General features: G+C 47.0%; 1 protein-coding gene across 4 annotated transcripts in view; it reads right to left on the bottom strand.

The window, feature by feature from the left end:
- Positions 1–20,614, bottom strand: part of RPS6KA2 (ribosomal protein S6 kinase A2) — a 372,586-nt gene that overhangs the window by 88,979 nt on the left and 262,993 nt on the right. For 3 of the 4 annotated variants that reach the window (XM_082475550.1, XM_082475551.1, XM_082475552.1), the window contains one exon: positions 267–383. In XM_082475550.1, the coding sequence (XP_082331676.1) occupies positions 267–383 (117 nt within the window). Of the gene's footprint in view, positions 1–266; positions 384–1,303; positions 1,408–20,614 lie in introns of those variants that run through there. The other variant, XM_082475553.1, reaches the window with a different exon arrangement.

Raw genomic sequence — 20,614 nt, 5'->3', positions numbered from 1 at the left:
AGAGGGAAGGTGTGTGCTGTCCCTAAGCTCAGCTCCACGGTCACGGGCTTCAGGCAAACGGAGGCCCCAGCTCCAGCCACCACGGGACCCACCATGTGGGCGCTGCCTGCACTTTTCACTCCCTCAGCTTGGGGCCACCTCTCCCTTGGGCTCAGGAGGCACCTCTGCCGTCTCCTTCACCAGACATTCAAGTGCTTCGCCCTGACGTGCGGGACCAGCCCCAGTGGAATGAGACCCACTTGGAGGGAACCATGGACCTAACTTACCTTTCCATAGGACCCTTGTCCCAAAACTTTTAACAGTTCAAACTGGGAAGGGTCGGCCTTTTCAAAGCCTGCTTTCACATGATGACTGATGTCAATCTCCTTCACGATGCCTTCTTCCTGCAAGAGAAAAATGACAAAAATACAAATCAAGGGGTTCCTCTGGATTCGTCCTCTGAAGTTACAACAAGTCGGGTACGTTATGGATTTTCAGGATAGGAGTTTAAAGCTGTGACGCCACAGAGCTTTACAAAATCAACTTGCTTATTTATACCAATGATTCCGTTTGTGAGCCTTTAACTGTTTCTTTTCCCCATGGAGTTGTGTCATGTGGTCTTGCCAATATCTCAATGAAATCCATTCTGCTTCTTAACAGTTTGGGCAAACTTTTGGACAGGGAGGAATGTGGGAACCATGGAACAAAACGAACCTCTGAGAATCTGTCTTAATGTCTACACTGCTGTGGTCAAAAAGGTTATCAACAGGATCCATAGGCAGAAGTCGTTTGTGAAATGCAGATTTTTTTTCTCCTTCTTCTTCTTATTCTACTCTCCCTTATATTTTTGCCAGAACTAATGCAAAGAATGATTCATTGCCATCCAGAGATTATATTTCCGAAGAAGCAGTCAGATAGGATTTTCTGCCAGTCCAGAAGCCTTCCCAGTAGGAAAGAAAAGCCCTTGATCTTTAAATTAAAACACTGGCAGAAATCACTACAAATTCTCATCAGAGAACTACCCGTCCCCAGAGACATATTACTTCACCTGTAAGGGGGTATGCCACCTATCCACCACCAGCTATTTGAAATGGAAAAACTGTAAAGCAGGTGTTTTTCTGTGGAGAGGTGCAGGAGGTGTGCCCCCCTCGGCAGGCAGGTGACCCAGCTCCCTGCAGTGCAGCGTCGCCGGAGGGGCCCGTGCCCCAGACCCCAGGATTCCCGCCCAGGGCCCCGCTTCACCCCTCCTGTGAACAAGCAGCCCAGCACCCAGGCCATCAGGTCTCCCCAGCCCAGCACATCCCACCAACGCGTCAGTATTCACCTTCCCGAGTCATCACTGCCCGAACATTTCGACTCAAAGGCTTAGAAGCGGATCTCTCTTAACGCTTCATTTTGTGTAGATTCTTGCTGTCCAAGTATTTACAGCAAACGCACTCAAAGCACATACCTAACCTCCGCCTCGGGAATGGCGTTAAAACCTCAGGCTGCTCCCTGATAACGCTGCAACGCAGCTAATGTCTCATTTAAAATCAGTAAGGTCTCGAACAGCAAAGACTCTCAACTACCCATAGAAAAAGGAACCAAGAGTTTCACATTTTAGATTTTAGAGTTCTGCATTCAGAGTGACATTTTGGCTTGAACTGGCTTGAGATATTTTGTTTTCCTCTTTCCCAAGAATTTTTTTTAAAAAAAGAGAAAAGGTCTGGAATCCAGTGCTGATTGCTGTGTGCACAGGAAACACCCAGATGGGAGCGGGGGAACATGCCCGGGCCTGTCTGCCTCTAACTGTTTCCAGACCGGACAGCGATATTTTCTGACTCATCCCGTGACTATCGCCTTAAAGGGCAACCAGATTCAAAATAGTGTCTATGCTTCATTTTGAAATGAATGCCTTTTCCCTTTTATGAGGCAGGTCATTTTTTCTAGAATTCTATGTGGATTTTAATGCCATTCCCTTAAGAAAATAAAGTCTGTTCCCTCTACATATAGCACTAAAAATTTGTTTTGTAGCATAACTCCTATGAAAGAGTATTTTAAATAACTTGAGAAATCTGGGGGGAGAACCTGGTGTCATGGTCAGGCGCTTGCTCTGTAAGCAAGGATTTCAAAAATGTTCTAATGCGAGAGAGAAAAACTAGAGAAATGAATTGTTGAAAAGACATCAATATAGGACAAAATAATTTATGACAGTGAATTTTAGACTCCCTGTTGAAATTCTGACAGATGGAGGAAATTCCTGCGCAGGTATTAGAGACCCAGGGACAGTGATGGAAACGGCCGGAGGGGACCCGTCGTGGTACCCTCCGTGCTCTGCCCGCACCGAAGTCACCTGGGAAGGTAATATCCTCTGTTCTGAATCATCCGCTTTTCATGTCATTAAAGGGAGAATATTTATGAAAAGTAAACGCAGATTAAAAGTTGTGAAATATTCAACGTTCATTGCAGCTCTATTTACAATAGCCAGGACATGGAAGCAACCTAAGTGTCCATCGACAGATGAATGGATAAAGAAGATGTGGCACATATATACAATGGAATATTACTCAGCCATAAAGAGAAACGAAATTGAGTTATTTGTAGTGAGGTGGATGGACCTAGAGTCTGCCATACAAAGTGAAGTAAGTCAGAAAGAGAAAAACAAATACCGTATGCTAACACATATATATGGAATCTAAAAAAAAAAAAAAAGGTTCTTATGAACCTAGGGGCAGGACAGGAATAAAGACGCAGATGTAGAGAATGGACTTGAGGACACGGAGAGGGGGAAGGGTAAGCTGGGATGAAGTGACAGAGTGGCATGGACATATATACACTACCAGATGTAAAATAAATAGCTAGTGGGAAGCAGCCGCATAGCACAGGGAGGTCAGCTCGGTGCTCTGTGACCACCTAGAGGGGCGGGATAGAGAGGGTGGGAGGGAGACGCAAGTGGGAGGAGATATGGGGATAAATGTATACGTATAGCTGATTCACTTTGTTATACAGCAGAAACTAACACTCCATTGTAAAGCAATTATACTCCAATAAAGAGGTTAAAAAAAAAAAAGTTGTGAAATATTAATGACAAAGACGTAGAAAATAAAAATCGGGCAAGCGTTAGCTTTGTCTCCAAAAAAGGGGGACAGGTCATTCTAGAAATCACTGATTTGCATGCAGGATATGACTTCTCAGAAAGAGCAAAGAATAAGTTATTAAACAGGTGACTCGTGAAAGTGCAGAAAAGAACAAGGAAATCACCGAAACTCTGACTCGCTCTGAGCAAGTCCTGCCAGGCTAACCCCGTCCCACTCCGGGCGCTGTTAACGCAGCGGTGGCTGGAGAACTGCAGCCTGGCTTTCGGGGGTCCCGCCGGGAGCTCAGGTCAGCAGAGGCCGACATCTCGAGGCATCTCCCATCAGGGCACCACGGCTCCCTCTTCTAGACCCCGAAACAGGGCGCCCTTGCCAGGGAATGACATCTTGTTCCAGAGGCTGTGGCCGTGGTGCCCCTGCATCAGGACCACCAGGGAACTCGTTAAAAATGCAGATTCCAGGCCCCGGGTGGGTCTATGGAGCCTGGAATCTCTGCGAAGGACGGGGCTTCAGCTGGAGCCCCACTCCCCGTCCTGCAGGGTGGTTCCCTGCAGCACACAAACAGGCTGTCCTGTCCGCATCCTTCTCAGGAAACACGGACTGCGTGGTCCCACCGCCGCCCACCAGCTCTTTGAAGGGATTTCCACACTCGCTGCCCCAGTTCCCTCCTCTCCTGTCTCACACCCACTTCCACCCACTCTCTCCACCTCGTCAAGTCATCAAGACCCTCCACGGGGCTCAACCCAGGGGTCAGACCTCAGGGTCCGCCGCACTGGGCACCATCCATCACCCCGTCTTCCTCGAAACACGTCCCTCACTTGGATTCCGGGACATCACGCCCCCCGGGGCTCCCGACACCCCCCTCTCTCCCGTCTCCTTATCTCCCGTCTCCCAACGTCCCCTGGACCCCGGCTCCTCCTCCCCGTCATCCCCCCTCGGGACCTAGTCCTGCCTCGGGGCTTTGTGCTACCATCTGAACGCCGGCAGCTCTCAGGTCTGGACCTGCCCCCAGAGCTCCAGACGTGAGGCTCCGCCCAGGTGAGGTCCTGAGTGCGCGTGTAGTCGGGGGGACCTCAGGGGCCGGGAGCCTCCCGGGGCCTCCGCTCGATGTGGGCAGGGGGGAGGGCTACGGGGCAAGCCTGGCATTTGTCGCTGGCCCTCTGCCCTGTCAGCTGCTCTGACCCGGGGCATGGCCTCTGGGTATTTCCTACCACTTCCCAGCTCGTCAATGCATTTAACTGTTTAAAAGAGATATTTTATCCATACTTTCAGCTGTTTTTAGCAAGAGGGCTCACCACAGCTAGCCCACCGTACTGCTAGGAACAAAGTTCAGAAATGCTTTGAAAGTGGACAGAAGTCGCCAAGTAGCTCATCTGTCTCTTCCAGGGAGTGAAGACCGGGGACCCTTGAAAAGTCCCTCGGGGAGGCGCACCCCACCCCAGTAAAGCGTCCAGAACCAACGACACAGGCCATTCACTACAAAGACCCCGAGGAGACGGCCGTGCACACGTTATAACACAAGGCAGAAGGACCTGCCGTGAGCCTCAGACTCAGAGCCAGAGGAACCACCTCCTTCCAGGCAGGTCTGGTGGCTTCTCCAAGGGAACCCAGGGGCCGAGCCACAAGCGGATCCCGACCTCCCGGCGCCCGGACGGGACGCAGGCTCCGGGCAGCGCGGCTTCCGCTCCCACCCGCCCGAGGAAGCTTCTGAGACGCGGTGGGTCACGCACTGCAGACTCCTCTCTGCTCCTTAAATTGCCCTTCACACGTCCCCGCCAGTGTGTCTGCTCCCGCTGGCGTGAGCAAACGTGAGATGCAGTTACAGGGCCAGCTGCACTGGTCCAATCGGTTCCTCGGGAAACTATTTCTACTGAAAGTTTCCACTCCGTTTCCAAAGGGCTAAATATAAGCTAAGGCATTTAGGATGGCGACACTTCCCCAACGAGAGTGGGACTCCAGCTGGTTCTCCGGGCACTTGCTGGCCTCTAGACAGAACACGGATGGCCCACGGAAGAAGAACAAACCCTGCGTGAAGGCACAGGGGCGAGGGAACGAAAAAGGAAAACGCTGGAGGAAACCAGAGGCCGGAGGCAGCGGCTCTGAGATCCCGGAGAAGGACGATGCACGGAGCGGTGGCCCCCGCCTGGGGTCCACCGGGGCGGTGGGGGGGGCGGGCGAGGTCCAGGGCCTGAACCGCAGACCCACCTGGTGCAATGCCCGCCTGGATGCTGCAACTCCCCGAGGGGCAGATCGTGCAGTGCACGCAGGGCACTCTTTTCTCATGCATCTTGGAATGGCATTTTCCCTTTTTCTACCAAAGAAAGTGATCCAGCCCCCAGGGCACTCACGGCAGTAACTCACACGCAGGGACAGCCAGCCAGGCGTGTCCACCTTCAGAAAGAAACCTTGAGCTGCTCCTGAAGCCCCTCAGCGTCTGAACTGGGCTGAACTTGGGACTCATACATCACAGCAGGGGGAACTGAAGAAACTCAGAGGAGAGGGGAGGAGAAACAACCAAGACGTGTCTCATATTTATTCTCTGGCTTTTCCTTCCCATCCAGACTTTTGCCCTCTACCTCCCTTTTATTAGTTTTGTTATTAAAGGCAAGGTGGACTTTTCCCTCTGTTTTTAAATGAAAGTGCCACCCCTCACGGCTTCTTTCTTTGCCCTCATTGCCTGTCGTTCCCTCAAATTATCTTCCCTTCCATCCTTCTGAAAGCCTCTCAGTCTGCTGGTATTTTTATAAATCACAGTCTATGCAAATTGGACGCCCTGGAAGCTGTGACTATAGCGGTGGTGGGCAGATGGAACAGCGTTTCTGCAGGGGCCTCTTGCACAGAGAGGGGAGGACACAGGCGCCCCACAAGCACACAGGTTGCAGGCTCCCAGGTTCTGACACCTCGACGACCCTCAGGTGGCTTAATTCTAGTAAGTTCCATCAATCCTTGAGCCCCCTGAGAAAGCAACGTTCTGTGGAACGTGAGCTGTGCAGTGACACAGGTCCTGGTACCTGGGTGTGGTATTTCAGGCGCAGGTTCTAGATGTGGCCATTGACAATTTCCATCTCATCTGGAAAGCCACCTTTAAGGATGTGCTTTGTAAAGAGTCACTTTGCACAAGGATGAGGAAGTCATTATCTGCATTTGTCAAGAGGCACTGAGGAATCGCCAAAGAGCCTCAAAACTGTGGATGGAAACGTATGTCGCTAGGTCCCGCCGCGGAGAAGCTTCCTTACGGGACACACAGCTCTGTATGGGGACAGTGTCTGTCCTGGGGCGCTGGGATGTGTGCTGACGGGGCTGAGTCTTTATTCTTTAGTACAACATTAAAAATAGTGCCGAGTAAAGAGGGTGATAAAATGATACCAGGCTGCCTGCCTGCCGTGCACCGAACAGGCAATTATCACCCTTGCCCATCCGTCCTCAGACTCAGAACATTGTCACTTCGGATCTGAGATGTGTGGTGTGAGAGAGAGAGAGGCTGCACCGAGAGCTGAGAAAAGCTGACAACGTGGGCTTGAAATTCCCAAACGAAACACCTCCGTGACGATCACCTGCTATCGGTGTAACTATAGTCTCAGCCCAGTGAGATCGACTGGGTCAGCTTCATGTTTGTTTCCAGAAAAGGGAAAATTTCACTTATCTGAATATCATCATCTCCAAGACTTAATTATTTACGTATTTCTGACTTGATATCCATTTTTTTTTTTTCAAAATCAACATTTCGGTAAATATCTCTATCAGAACAAGTTGTTGGTAACTGTGATGTTTCTGACAGAGGTGAGGACATGCTGAGTCGGCTGGTGTCAGGGACTCTGTGTCCGTGGGATGCGTCCCTCCTGCCAGGCTGTTTTCTGTTCCAAGTCTCTGCATCTATTGTCAGCGGAAGGCCCAGCATTCCCCACTCACAACTGTGCTCTCTCCACAACAAAAACGGGCTGAGCCACCTGTACAGACAGCTGGACGTCAATTCTCACTATTGCGTGAGGCCAGCTCGTGCTCCTTCTCTAGTAAAAGGTGACAGACTCATAGGGACACGTAATTAGCGCCAGAACATCTACCAGCATCATTACAAAGGTTTCATTTATTTTTCTCTTCAGGTATGAAACCAAAGGTCCTCCAGAACCATCCGTAAGAATTTCTTTGCATTCGAAGCTGGTCGTCAGATGGTAGGTAAGAATGTTCAAAAGGGCAAGAATATTCTCAAAGATAATGTGAAATTCAAAGTCCAGTGGATTGTTTGTGTTTTTCTTGCTCTACTGGGAAGAGCATCACTGAAAATCTGTGCATGGGAACATTTAAGTCAAAGGTACAGATTGTAACGAAAGTGCAGATCTTCCAGCGCCCACTGGCACACTAGGCATAAACAGTGACTCAAGGGTAAACACCAAACTATAGCGAAAGCTCTGCGCTGTACCCATCCAATCACTCAGACGTCCTCTGAAGACACCTGGCTCGGGTACCACAGCCCAGTACACTGCACACTCGTGTCCAGTGGGCAGGCACTGATTAGGCATCTCTAAGCAACGCTTATGTGGAGAAGGGCCATTTGGTTTCTGCAAAGAAAACACTGCTAAAGTAACAGGCTTTTTTTAATGGTGCAACAAACACACAGCAACAGTTACTAAAACTGATCGCTATGATTGGGAAAGTCTTATGCTGGAATGTCTATGTTTATAGCCCTTCCTCAAAGTAGAGATCACTTCTTCCTCAAAGAATCCGCCTGCCAATGCAGGGGACACAGGTTCGAGCCCTGGTCCGGGAAGATCCCACATGCCACAGAGCATCTAAGCCCGTGCGCCACAACTACTGAGCCTGTGCTCTAGAGCCTGTGAGCCACAACTACTGGGCCCGTGTGCCACAACTACTGAAGCCCATGCACCTAGAGCCCGTGCTCTGCAACAAGAGAAGCCACCGCAATGAGAAGCCCACACACCACAACCAAGAGTAGCCCCCACTTGCCGCAACTAGAGAAAGCCTGCGCGCAGCAATGAAGACCCAACACAGCCAAAAATAAAAATAAATAAATAAATTTATTAAAAAAAAAAAAAAAGTGATGTTGGTGCCCCTCTCATGGGCAGGCATGTTTGTGATCTGCAGGAGGGCGGACAAAGCAGAATCTGTGGGGTGTAGATAAGGATGAATTATTCAAACTGGTAACATCTTAGCAAATGGGAATAACTTGCAAAAGGATCATAAGCCGCCACTTGGGTGAGTGGAATGATGGCGGCACAGTTTAACATGTGGGCAAGTGTGCAGGATGAGGTCATGCGTTTGGGAAAACAATGACTGTGCCCTACAAAGAATTTTATATTTTGACAGAGAGTAATCAGTCACAAGGCAGGAAAGGATCTAAAAACCACTGAGTCCACGTCTTGGAAAAATATATGCCACTATGAACAGAAAGCCACCGGTCTCACTGGACAGCTGGGCAAACCGGTGGGCACTGAGCAGGAAGCCTGCTTTTATTCACACGCAAACTCCACGGTCACCAAGAGGCACGCACGCTCACACCGTCCGACCCAGGGATCTCACTCCTCAGACTTTATCAAAACAATCTGAATATGGAAAGCTGTTTGTTACAATGTTGTTTTTAATAAGAGTGAAGAAATGAGAAACAATTTAAATGTCCAGCAAACAGTGGAAGAATTAAGTAAATGATGACATCCACCGAATGAAATTTTACAAAGGCATTAAAAGTGATTACACCATTTACAGTTGCTCCCAGAATAATGAAATACTTAGGAGAAAACTAACAAAACACGTACAGTATCTGTGTGCTGAAAATTACCGAACGCGACTGAACGAAATCAGAGAAGAGGTAAAAAAATGAACGGACATTCATGTTCACAGATTGGAAGACTCAGTGAAGAGTATAATTCTCCAAACATCGATCTGTAGGTATAACGCAATTCCCATCAAAATCTGAACAAGGCTTTTTGTAGATATAGATAAGCTTACTCTAAAATTTATATGGATTCCATATATATGCGTTCGCATACAGTATTTGTTTGTCTCTTTCTGACTTACTTCACTCTGTATGACAGTCTCTAGGTCCATCCCCCTCACTACAAATAACTCAATTTCGTTCCTCTTTATGGCTGAGTAATATTCCATTGTATATATGTGCCACATCTTCTTTATCCATTCATCTGTTGATGGACACTTAGGTTGCCTCCATGTCCTGGCTATTGTAAACAGAGCTGCAATGAACATTGTGGTACACGACTCTTTTTGAATTATGGATTTCTCAGGGTACATGCCCAGTAGTGGGATTGCTGGGTCATATGGTAGTTCTATTTTAGTTTTTTTAAGGAACCTCCATAGGATATATGTATGCACATGGCTGATTCACTTTGTTGTACAACAGAAACTAACACAGCATTGTGAAGCAATTATACTCCAATAAAGATGTATAAAAAAATAAAAATAAAATTTATATGGAAATGCAAATGACCTAGAATCCCTAAAAACAATTTTCAAAAAGAATAATAAAGTGGGAGGAATCACTTTACTGATGTTAAAGCTTACAACGTAGCTACAGTAATCAAGACGGTGAGGTACTGGTGGAAGGACAGACACACAGACTAACGGAACAGAACAGAGAGCCCGGGCGTGAACCCATCCCATTCAAATACACCCAACTGATTTTTGAGAGGGTTGAAGAAGAAATTCAATGGAGGAAGGAGAGTCTTTTCAACAAATGGTGTTGGAGCACTGGACCTCCAAGGCAAAACAAAAAATAAAAAAAAAAAACCCCCTAAATCCCGTTTTATACAATGAACTGAAAATGGATCACAGACTTAAATGTAAAACATAAAACTATAAAACTTTTAGGAGAAAAGCTTCAGGACCTAGGAATAAGGGGAAAATTCTTAGATATGATCTCCAAAGCATGATCCATAGAAGGAAAAATCAGTAAATTGAACTTAATCAAAATTTAAAACTTTTGTTCTGCAAAGACTCTGCTAAGAAGATGAAAAGAGAAGCTATAGCCTGGAAGAAAACACCTGCAAACCACTTATGCAACAAAGGTCTTGTAGCTATAACAAATAAAAATTCTCAAAACTCAACAATAAAACAAAACAAATAATCCAATTAGAAAATGGGTAAAAGAGATAAACAGTCATTTCGCCAAAGAAGATATACAAATGGCAAACAAGCACCTGAAAATATATTCAACATCATTAGCCATGAGAGAAAGGCAAAACCACTGTAAGATATCACTACACACCTATCAGTGGCTAAAATAGAAAATATAGTGATAACATCAAACGCTGGTGAGGATGCAGGGAAACTGGATCTCTCATCCACGGCTGGTGGGAATGGAAAATGGATTAGCTGCTGGAAAACAGTCAGGCAGCTTCTTACAAAATGAAACACGAACTTACCGTACAACCCAGTAATTGCATTCTCGCACATTCATCCCAGAGAAATAAGAGTAGGTTCACACAAAAACCTGAAGGTGACAGTTCACAGCAGCCTTACACCCAAACAGGAAACAACCCAGACGCCCTCTAACTTAAATGCTTAAGCAAACTGGGACACATCATCCAGCAACAATAAAAAGGGACAAACTACCGATACACACGACATGAGGGTGTCTCCGCCGAATGATGCTGAGTGAAAAAAGCCAATCTCAAAAGATTATATTTATACTGATGAAATAAAAATTCCTATTTTGAGGCAAGACAAGAAAAATGTAAACATAAAACGTTTTCTCTGCCTGTTTGGGCCTCCTCCCTCCCCTCTAGTTTGCTCTGTGCATCTGCATTATACATTAACCAGACCTCCCCAATGGCAGTAATACCAGCTCAGCCATGAAGATCAAATTTACTCCTTCTGTGTCAGCCATACAACTCCTTAGAAGATAGCACTCTTTCCTCAATACTGTAAGGGGTCACGATCACCCACCACTAGCCTTGTACGTGCAGACAAGCCTTACGTCCAATGCCAATACATCGATTCCTTTAAAGGTAGTGATTGGTGCTGAGCAGTCTGGTAAAACAACCTGGGCCACACCTTAGGGAAGTTCTTAGCTTAAATACCTACTTATGACCTTATTAATGTTACCAGTTATATTACTTGTATTCTGCCTCTTTTACAAGATTATTGGTTCTTGCATTACCAAATGTATGACTGAGCCTCAGATAAAAATAACAATGATTAGGTGACTTGAAAGGATTAATCAAACATATAGTCCTACAAGATCAATGATTGTAACAGTGTTAACTCTAGATTTGGGAAGAAGCCACAAGAGGGAACTGTTTCCTGGACCATAGCAGACCAGTAAGACAGGTGGTCCACAGGCTTTTGGCTGCTGTTAGCAGGGCCTAGTCCAGTAACAGCACATGGAGTGACCCCTCGACAAAATCCTCCCCTGACCTAGGGATGAGCATTCCTAGCGCCTTGGGGCAAATGGGTCAGGAAATGCCTCCCAAATCTTGGTCAAAACTAAGCCTGAAAGGGAAGGGATTGCAAAATGAAGACTGTTGCCCACCATCCAGTTCTACGAGAATCAAATCATTAGCCACTGCAGTTGCTGACCTACAAGACACCCTGAAAGGAATTCAGAACAAAGGTAAGGATGAGGCACTCTGTGCTCTGGGAAAACGGGCAGAACCGGCCCTCAGAGAGTTAGATATTCTCAGGAGAAGTTTTTTACGAACCTGGATTCTTGCATCTTTCTATACTTATAAAAGCACTAAAACCATTAACTAAGATGTCTTTTCCTTGTACGTAGCAGTAACCTTCTATCAAGATGTGTGCTTGATTGCATGTACCCCCTTTGTCAAAATCACGTATATACTGGCCTCCCCCTTACCTCTTCAGTCCTCAGAGCTCTCTAAGAGACTGTCTCTAGGGTAATAATCCTCAGATTGGCTCAAGTTAAAATTTCCATTTCTTTCTTAGATTGACTATTGATTAATTTTTCATCAACAATATGATTCCCATTTGTATAACATCTTTTTTTTTTTTTTTTTTTGGCCGCCTTGGGTCTTTGTTGCTGCGCGCGGGCTTTTCTCTAGTTGCTGTGGGTTACTCTTCATTGCGGTGTGCGGGCTTCTCATTGCGGTGGCTTCTCTTGTAGTGCAGCACAGGCTCTAGGCGCACGGGCTTCAGTAGTTGTGGCTCGTGGGCTCTAGAGTGCAGGCTCAGTAGTTGTGGCGCACAGGCTTAGTTGCTCCGCAGCATGTGGGATCTTCCCGGACCAGGGCTCGAACCCGTGTCCCCTGCATTGGAAGGCAGATTCTTAACCACTGCGCCACCAGGGAAGCCCTTTATAACATCTTGAAATGATCAAATTTTAGAGAAAAAGAGGAGATTAGTGGTTGCCAGAGGTAAGGGACTGTGTGCGTGTGTGCATGTGTGTGTGTTGCATAGAAGAGTAACAGGAGGGATCTCTGTGGAGATGGAAAAATTCTGTCTTGATTGTGGTGCAGGTTACATGAATCTACACGTGTGATGAAACTGCATAGAACCACACACACACACAAAAGAGTACATGTAACACTGGTGAAATCTGCATAAGTTCTGTTGATTGCATCAAGTGTCAAACTCCTGGTTTTTTTTTTTTTTTTTTTGTAGTGGGTTTTTTTTTTAATTAATTTATTTATTTATATTTATTTTTAGCTGTGTTGGGTCTTTGTTTCTGTGCGAGGGCTTTCTCTAGTTGCGGCAAGTGGGGGCCACTCTTCATCGCGGTGCGCAGGCCTCTCACTATCGTGGCCTCTCTTGTTGCGGGGCACAGGCTCCAGACGCACAGGCTCAGTAGTTGTGGCTCACGGGCCCAGTTACTCCGCGGCACGTGGGATCTTCCCAGACCAGGGCTCGAACCCGCGTCCTCTGCATTGGCAGGCGGACTCCCAACCACTGCGCCACCAGGGAAGCCCTCCTGGTTTTTATACTGTAGTATGGTTATACAAGATATTACCAGTGGAGGAACTGGGGGAAGGGCAGATAGGACCTCTGTACTAGTTTCTATAACTTTCTGTTATTTTATAATTATTTCAGAATAAAATATTTTTAAAAAGTGATTTTGAAGTCTACTTGCAATGTTGCAAGAGCCTTGTTATAAGATTTTACATTAAAGAAGGCAGTAAATAAATTTTATGTATATGATCACTATATTGACATTTAAAAGAGCTGTCGGAAAAAGATTAATGGGAGATACATCAGGAAGTTTACAGTGACAGTACTAGAGAAGTATAAGTGATTAATTTTCTTTCCTTTGTTTTCTAAATCTTTTATAGAGAAATGTAAACGTGAGCAAGAAGACTCAGGCTTCCATATAAGGAAATTTAAATCAATAAAGCCACCTCGTTAACCATCGATGTGGGATTCCTATATTCACCCACTGCTATCCTATCCAGCTAAACTGAAATACAACGGAAAGTTTATGCAAAATGAACCGTGAGTTTTGAAAAGCAGATAAGATCAAATAACTCGCTGCAAGAATACAAAACGATGGAAGCCAACATGAAAGAATTTGGATACATTTTCTGGATGCGAAGAATAAACCTACCATTTGGTCAGAAAGAAGGGCTCGGTATTTTTAAAGCTATTAAAATTTTTAAACTCAACCTGCAAGGTTCATCTTGTGGACGAATACAGTATTTCCAATCAGGGCACAGATGGTAAACACAAGAAAGTGCAACGCAGAGACCAACACAAACTTCTCAGCCTGGCGGGCAGCCAGGGAGTTAATAGAATTTTTTCCTGGGAGGTGGGTGGTATTAATTTACTGGAAACTGAAAAATGAGGAAAAAAGGTTTAAAAGTGAAATTAGAGATGACTGTCTGCTATGGCGTATTAGACAAAATGACTTGTGTGATAAATTTATTTCTCTTAAATAGTTTCATAGATATAAATGTGAAGGGTTTAAATTTTTTTTCTTCAACAGTCATGAGTAGTAATCTAAGCAAAATCAACTGTAGTCACTTTTGTAATGTGTATGTGTGTTGGATTAATAATCCCTAAATCTTCGAGGGGAGTTTCCACGTGAGTGGCATCCCCCATACAAGGCCAACGCCTGAGGGCGATGCTTAGGGCAACAGACGAGAACTACTGTCAACACTCTGGTCCCAACCATTTTTCCTGCTAAAAGTAGATCGTCCCAAATATCCTTAGAGAAGACTGCCAATTTGGCTATCAGAGTCTCAACACACGTGACATGGAGCTAGCCCTGGCTGTATCCCCTTTCTTATCCCAAAGATTCTTTTTTTTTAAAGGTTTGCATTTTTTTAAAATTTATTTATTTATGGCTGTGTTGGGTCTTCGTTTCTGTGCGAGGGCTTTCTCTAGTTGCGGCAAGCGGGGACCACTCTTCATCGCGGTGCGCGGGCCTCTCTTGTTGCGGAGCACAGGCTCCAGACACGCAGGCTCAGTAGTTGTGGCTCATGGGCCCAGTTGCTCCGCGGCATGTGGGATCTTCCCAGACCAGGGCTCGAACCCGTGTCCCCTGCATTGGCAGGCGGACTCTCAACCACTGCGCCACCAGGGAAGCCCCCGAAGATTCTTACAAACAGAATCCAGACAGAAAACAGTCATGAACTTCAGAATTAAGCTTAAACAATTTCAGTGATAATGTGCTTTTATCAGGTTTCCAAATTTTTGAAAAGATGAAACTTTTGGCCACAAATCTCATTCAAAGAAGTTAGCTGAGTAATCATCCCTCTTCTTTTTTCTAAAACCAACTTAGTTGACATTTAAAAAAATTATAAAACATTCTGCTAAAAAAATCAGATACATCTTAAAGTTTTCAAATGCCCCCACCAGTCCTTCCACATCACCCTGCCCTCCACCCCCGAGGGTGGAGCTGTCAGAGCTGCGAGAACTCGGCCCCAAGTGATCCCCTCAAATGGAATGAAGCTAACTGATGAACTCCACACATATGTTAGCTTTTGCCACTACGAGCCAAAGTTGCAGATTTCCAAACAGGCATGAGCACAGGTGAAGTATGTCAAGTGAGGTGACAAACTGAATTGGTTTACAGGGTACAGTGGCCTTGTTGCCATGCAGCTCCCTGCGATCAGCAGGGCCACAGTTCACAAAGCACCAGAGACTGAGAATCCAAGGATCCCCTGCAGGGCCACTGAGGAATCTGGACAATTAAAATTTTACTCCACAATAGATGGGTTTCATCTGACTCAAGCTGATTGTTACCCAATGACCTGTGAGGCTGTTTGAGAGAAGCAGCTGACCTGCAAACACTTCTTGGAGAAATTAGAGATTACACGCAGGGTAAATACAGCATCACTGTCATTATCAGTTGAATCCCCCATCGCCCTGGCCCCTCTGTGCAAATATCTGTTTCATTCTCGGTGGTACCCTCCTACCTCAAAGCGCCCAGCACACAGCATTTACTTGATACGTGCTTGTACAGGAATAAATGAACACCTTGTGGGTGCTTTAAACAAGGTGCATTGAACGCCCTCACATCTGTTATTCCATGGGATGCTCTGTCCAGAGTACATCTGCAGAACCAGGCTTGCAGCACAACCGAGCCAACCTGCTGAGACGCAATCTGATTCATGGTGTAAGGCATGGGCTTGGGAACTTCCCACATTCGTGGAGTCATGATCTGCATTATATACGATTTTGAAATTCAAAGAAATCATATTATAAAAGTTTGTAAAAGTCTATCCTAGCTTGGGTTTTGCCAAAATGCTTCAGCCCCATCCAGCAATTCCAGATATCTTGCTGTACTTCAAGATCACACACTTTGTCTACAACAGGCTTAAGTGATGATGGAGAAAATCCTAAGACTTTTCTGAGACTCTGGTAGTAGTATGTCAAAAATTAACTATTTATACCAGAAAAAGTGATTTGAAAATTTGTTTAGAAAACCCCTTCAGCTGAGGGTATTATTCCAAACTGCTGAGTAAAAGTTCCATCGTTTCCTACAAAGACAACTAATTCTTTACTTGGTGATACAGCAGTGATGAACCCACCATTACACCTAAGCCCTGAACCTCGGATGCAGGCTGGGAGCCTGGCGACACCACAGGTGCTCTGTCACTTCTGCGGTCAAGCTATGACACGCCATCTACCAGGCTAGGTCAACAGTGTTCAATCTGAATGGTTCCATAATCATTAACATATGCGCACACTCATATAATACTGCTGGATTTAAAATTCTCACGGTAGGCTGAGCTCATACGCTGTAGGTATCAAGTACCTTGGCCACTTACTCATGTTTTTTCACACTATTTTTTTGGTTAAACTCTTTGATACAAGCAACGCTTACAAGGACCAGGATTCATTTAAACAGACTGGCAACCACTGGTGATGTCGTGAGTAGCAAGCGTCCTGGGCAGGGTAGCAAGGACCCTCCCTCCCAACGCCCTCTCCTCTCTCTCCCCGCTGTGTCCCGCCCTGACTCAGCTGTCCCAGTTATCACACGTGTGGCGCATCGCCCTGTCAATGACTTTATTCCGGAGCCAAACGTGGCACGGCTTTAAATGGACTTGGCTATTTTCTGTCGGCAGTTACACACTGATAGACTGAAGAAGGACAACCAGCCTACTATCATCTGTTTTTGAATGTTTCCAAGTTGCTCTTCTTTCCCAGAATGATGGCTTTGGAACACCAGTGCAAATCCCACTGAGATTTCCATCGTCCTCTTGGATCTTACCCAGAACTGAGCCCCACAGGAAAAATCACAGGTTTAGGTCAGAGACTGTGCATGGGAAAAGAGCATCTGTGTCTAGGAAGGGGCTCTCGCCAGCAGGCTGCCCCAAAGTGGTGGCTGAAATTGCACCCAGCCCTCCGTGTGCGTGCGTGTGTGTGTGTGTGTGTGTGTGTGTGTGTGTGCACGCAGGGGGACTCCAGGGAATGATCTCAGGCAGCTCTTGGAGCGAAGAACTCTTGGAATTATGGGTGAAGCAGCTGACACAGTTCATAAGTTCAGCTTTCAGCTACTTCTTCCCACAGAGTGACATAGTTTTCTCATTATCCTTAGAACTTTTCAAATAATGATTCCCTGGGAAATTACTACTACCCCTTTCCTTAAGTGAGAGCTCTGCAAATTTTCACTAGTTTGTGCACATCTCAACTTCTGTCTCAAGCCTCGTGACTACAATATTCCAGATCGCCAGGCCCGCTTTATAAGGTGGATGTGAGACAAAGCTGAACCTGTCTCTTTTGTTGTGAAAACTGGACACAAAGAATTAACAACTGGACGGGGAGCTGCTGACTGAATAAAAAGCCCAGGGGAGTTTCCGCGCCCTCTTCTCCCCGACTTCGGATGTGCATGCTGCCTGGAGGAGGCGGACAGAGGCTCAGGAATAATGCCTGAGTCTCGAGCCTTCACTGGATGAGAAGACAGAGGCAGCTGTGCTGGTGGCAGTGAGGACACGGTCTCCCTTGGCCACGGTCCCCAAAGGACACACACTGGCCCATCAGACATGAGATCAAGCAAGCAAACCAACGCGTTGTCGGAAAGAGTTGTCGGAAAGAGTTGTTTTTGAGAAAACAGTGTGACCTTCCACCCTGGATAAAGCTGAGGAGACACTCTGGACGACACCACCAGCAACTCTATCGAAAGTCTTAAAAATACTCAAATTGCACGTACACTCAGGGCCCAGCAAACAAAAGGCAGTCATGAGTCTTACAAAGATAAATTTATCGGTAATTTTAAAACCCTGATTTTGAAATGAGTTTAGGTATTTTTCATTCCTTAGCCTTTTCCCTGTGTAGCTAGAATACTGTCCAAGTGATGACAGAAAACACCCATTCAATAAACACCAGGTGAAAAGGACCCATTTCTCCAGCGATTTGGACTCAGAGGTACTGAAGCAGCTTGAACCAGGCACATTCTGCCTGAGCAAACAAACCTGCTTTCCTCGGAGGTATGCGGTAGGATCTACAACGGACAGACGGGGTCCTTCTCCACATCATGGTTTTTCACACCTCTCTTTATGAGACACTCCCATCAGCTTCAATATCTGAGATTTCTTCATTCTGACGGAGGACACAGAGTCATCATCGACCGAGAGCGTCCTTTTTGAGGAAAGGAAAGGGACTGAGGGACGCTGGCCTCTAGACAAGGGACCACTAAGGGTGAAGGTGACAGAGACGTCCCAGGACACTGCCTTGAACTGAATGTGTCCCCCGAGATTCAAAGACTGAAGCCCTAACCCCAATGTGATGGTAGTAGGAGCGGGGCCTTTGGGAGGTGATTGGTCAGGAGGGTGGAGCCCTCAGCAGTGGGATTTCTGCCCTTATAAAAGAGACCCAGAGAGCTTCCTTGCCCCTCTGCCACGTGAGGACGCAGCGAGAAGACGGCATCTATGAACCAGGAAGCGGGGCCTCACCCGACACTGAACTGGACGTTCAGCCTCCAGGACCTCAATAAATAAATTTCTGCTGTACGTCAGCCGCTCAGCCTGTGGAATTTTGTAACAGGAGCCTGAATGGACCAAGACAAGCATGAAAGTATGTATGTGGGGCTCTTGAGGGGGCAGAGCGTTGGGGACAGACAGTGCCAAACGGAGGGGCCGTGTCTGGAAATCTGGGGGAAAAAGAGGTGATTTCTGATTCTCTGTCTCTGATGATTTCTGATTCTCTGTCTCTGTCTCTGAGGAATGATCAGCATGTCCTTCATCCAGAGCTAATCTCCTGGGGATTCAGCAAGCAGTCTGTTCCCGGGCCGTTCTTCGCTCCTTCTCCCAGGTTCTAGGTCATCAGGAAGCCTCCCTTCCACAGGAGACCCCACTCCAGCTCCTAAGCAGCTGTGTCGCCCGCCTGGCGTGATGTGAACGGCTGTTGGAGGGACCTGGCCCTGCACACTAGGTGCTAAATTCACCTGAATGGGCTCCTCTGTGTCATTATCATCGCATTTTCATTCTTTCTGACTTGTGAGCCCCTGAAGGTTTTCCTCTTAATACTTGACATTATGGGGAAGACCATTCCTACACCCATTGAAAAGCACCTAAATATGCTCATTTCCCCTCCGAATCAATGGGTCTTTTCAGCAAACTGGTCCTTCACCTTAGAAGGAACGTGAACTTCCGTAAGAGCTGCGGTTGAAGATCACTTAGTACTTAGAGGGCAGGAGAATCCCACCCCCAGGAAGGAACACTGTCGGGAATGGCCTGGAACAGACTGGCGTGTGGGCAGGCGGCACTTGGTGAGGCCAGATGAACCAGGAAACAACGCACGCCTTCCTTTAAACAGAAGAACATTATCAAGAGAGAATCTGAAGTTGCTGGTCTCATGCAGAACGTAACACTTTTGCATCCAGTTGTCTGAATTGAGCATCAGTATTCCAGGTAAAGGATCTATAGTCTTCCGAAAAGTTCCACCAGACACCAAACCAAACCCAAAGGCTTGTCTGGGTACTCCTGGTAAGACCGCACGGCTCTAAGAATCGCATTCCATCCTCTTACCGAGGCCGCCTTAAGAGCCTGCTGGAGGCCTGGGGTGACGGGCATGAACTGGGTGTATAACTGGTGTCCGTTGTCCCAGCAACTCCACACCTTCCCAGTTAGACCAGCGCCAAGAAGCCAAACGCCAACACCCAGATGCCAGGGGCACTAACCAGTGCCTGCAAATCACACCCTGCTTTACCAAATATGCCGTCTTTTCCGGTCGTCCAATGGCGCCGTCTGTGCACGGGGGAGAGCGCACGGCGGGGATGCCCTCATCCTGTCTGTGCAGTGGGCTGGGCAGCTCCCTCCCCGGCACACAGCAGCAGACGCAACAGAGGCCTGAGCGCGCAGGGACACGCTCCTGGCTGCAGGGCGTCCTTCCCAGGCTCGCCTGCGGAGATGAAGCCCTGAGCCTCTCTGACCAACATAAATGGGGTCCTGGTAACCAAGCTCCTGTAGGCTTTCGACAGCGGGCAGCTCGGGTCACCCCGGAACTGGACCGTTCTCACGCTCAGTGTTGTCTTGTACGCCTGGCTGTGACTCAGTCCGAGTTAACTTGAAGTTCTGTTATGGAGCTTGGGGAAAATGAACGGACTGAATTACGCCAATATCTCCTCTACCCAACATCCTAAGTGAGAGAGTTTTTCTGTCACCCAAGCTGAACGGAGAAAAATTGGTTTTGGGTTTGCATGGCTGTGTGTTAGCAAAAAAAAGTGTTAATGAGGATATAATGCCACGTACTAAAACAACTAGGGTTTTCTATAATGTAAGGAAGTAATAGAGATAAATTACAAGACAGTCAAGTTACTCCCAGGCAAGTATCCAGAGATCAAAACAAAACTTGAAATCATTCTGGACTCTAATTTATATACGGGATCTCCGTCTCTGAACCCTCACTTTCCTAATATTCCCTCTAATGACCTGCAGGACGTTTCCCCCCCAGTTCACACCCATGCAGGAAGCCTGGGACAGCCTGGACCACACGTGTGCCCCAGTGACCGCCCTCAGGACCGACGAGAGGGCAGGAGAGGCTGCTCTCCTCCCCCAGGATGGGGGTCGTGCCCAAGGTGTTACAGGTGTGGGGTGTCACTGACATCTGTCCCACCTGGGGCAAGGAAATGTCCTCTGAGATGATGGAAAACCCCACGAAGGAAGTGGGTGAGTCTAAGGGGCCGAGCAGCCTGCCCA

This window comes from Balaenoptera physalus (assembly GCF_965194825.1).
Source record: "Balaenoptera physalus genome assembly, chromosome: 9".
In the NCBI taxonomy this organism is placed as follows: Eukaryota; Metazoa; Chordata; class Mammalia; order Artiodactyla; family Balaenopteridae; genus Balaenoptera; species Balaenoptera physalus.
Note: the sequence above shows the minus strand (reverse complement) of the source record. Positions and strands in the feature narration are given on the sequence as shown.